The 1,175-nt window shown below is 78.1% G+C and overlaps 1 protein-coding gene across 1 annotated transcript in view; it reads left to right on the plus strand.

Moving 5' to 3' along the window:
- MNEG_15324 (hypothetical protein) overlaps positions 1 to 1,175 on the plus strand; it is a gene marked incomplete at both ends in the record, with an annotated part of 2,960 nt that overhangs the window by 879 nt on the left and 906 nt on the right. The window contains one exon of the mRNA XM_014036205.1: positions 73 to 1,118. Within this exon, the coding sequence (XP_013891659.1) occupies positions 73 to 1,118 (1,046 nt within the window). The remainder of the gene's footprint in view (positions 1 to 72; positions 1,119 to 1,175) is intronic.

Raw genomic sequence — 1,175 nt, forward strand, 5'->3', positions numbered from 1 at the left:
GCCACCGCCGAGGCCCGCGCGGTTGCCACTTCTGGCGCGGCGGCGGCGGCGGCGCCGCCCGTGCTCGCGCAGCCGGCGGCGCCGGCGCGCGCGGGCAGCCCGCATCTGCTTGACGCCTGGCAGCCGCTGGCCCACGCGCTGCTGCAGCTGGGCGGCCTAGCCGCGGCCGCGCCTGCTGGTGGCGACGGCGACGCGAGCGGGGCGGCGCCGCCGCCGGCCGAGGCCGTCGGGGCGGACGGCCGCCTGGCGCCGCCCGCGGCGCCGCTGCCCCTAGATCTGGAGGTTCTCAGGCCGCTGCTATTTGTGATGGACGCTCTGTCGACGCTGCTGCTGCCGCCGGGTGCAGAGGGGGCCCCCGAGCCGGCGTTCGCCGCGGAGCGGCGCCTGTGCGACGACCTGCGGCGCTCGCTGCTGGCCGCCCACCTGCCGCCCGTCGAGGCCGGGCTGCGGCGCGGCGCGGCGGCGGCGCGGCGGCTCGAGGCCGAAGCGGCGCACGTGCTGCAGCGCCGCGGCGTCGGCGGCCGCGCCGCCCGCGCGCCCCGCATCGAGCCCTTCACCCCGCAACCCACGACGAGCGCCGGCGAGGGCGGCGGCGGCAGGAACGTCAAAGGGGAGGCGTTGGATGAGCTCGTGCCGTTCACGGCGTTTGATCCAGATCTGGCCGGCGCGGATGAGATGCTGGAGGATGATCTGGGGGGGCTCGACGACGACGACGACGAGGATGGCGGCGGTGGCCAGGGCCTGGGTGCTTGTGGCAGCGACGCGGGGAGCGACTGGCTGCTCGGCACGAGCGGGGGCAGCGGAGGGGCCGGTGGGGGCGGCGGCGGCAGCGGGGCGCGCGCAGGCCTGCCTGATCTGGTGCCGTTTGACGGCTTTGACCCGGATCTGCCGGGGGCCGGCGTCGCATTGGACGATTCGCTGGGAGGCGGCAGCGGTGATGACGATGACGATGGGTCGGAGTCGGAGGGGCTTGGCGGGGATGACATCAGCATCGGTTCTGATGTCAGCGCCGACCTCTTGGAAGGCTCGGGCGACGGCGGCCTCACGGGCGCGGCCGAGGCCGACGCGCAGGCCGCGGGCGGCGAGCTGCGCCGCGCGGCCGGCGCGCTTGCCGACGCGTGCGGCGCCGCGCTGGAGCGCGCCGCGGCGGCGGCGGCGCTGCGCGCGCTGGCGGG

This window comes from Monoraphidium neglectum (assembly GCF_000611645.1).
Source record: "Monoraphidium neglectum strain SAG 48.87 unplaced genomic scaffold scaffold05226, whole genome shotgun sequence".
Taxonomy (NCBI): domain Eukaryota; kingdom Viridiplantae; phylum Chlorophyta; class Chlorophyceae; order Sphaeropleales; family Selenastraceae; genus Monoraphidium; species Monoraphidium neglectum.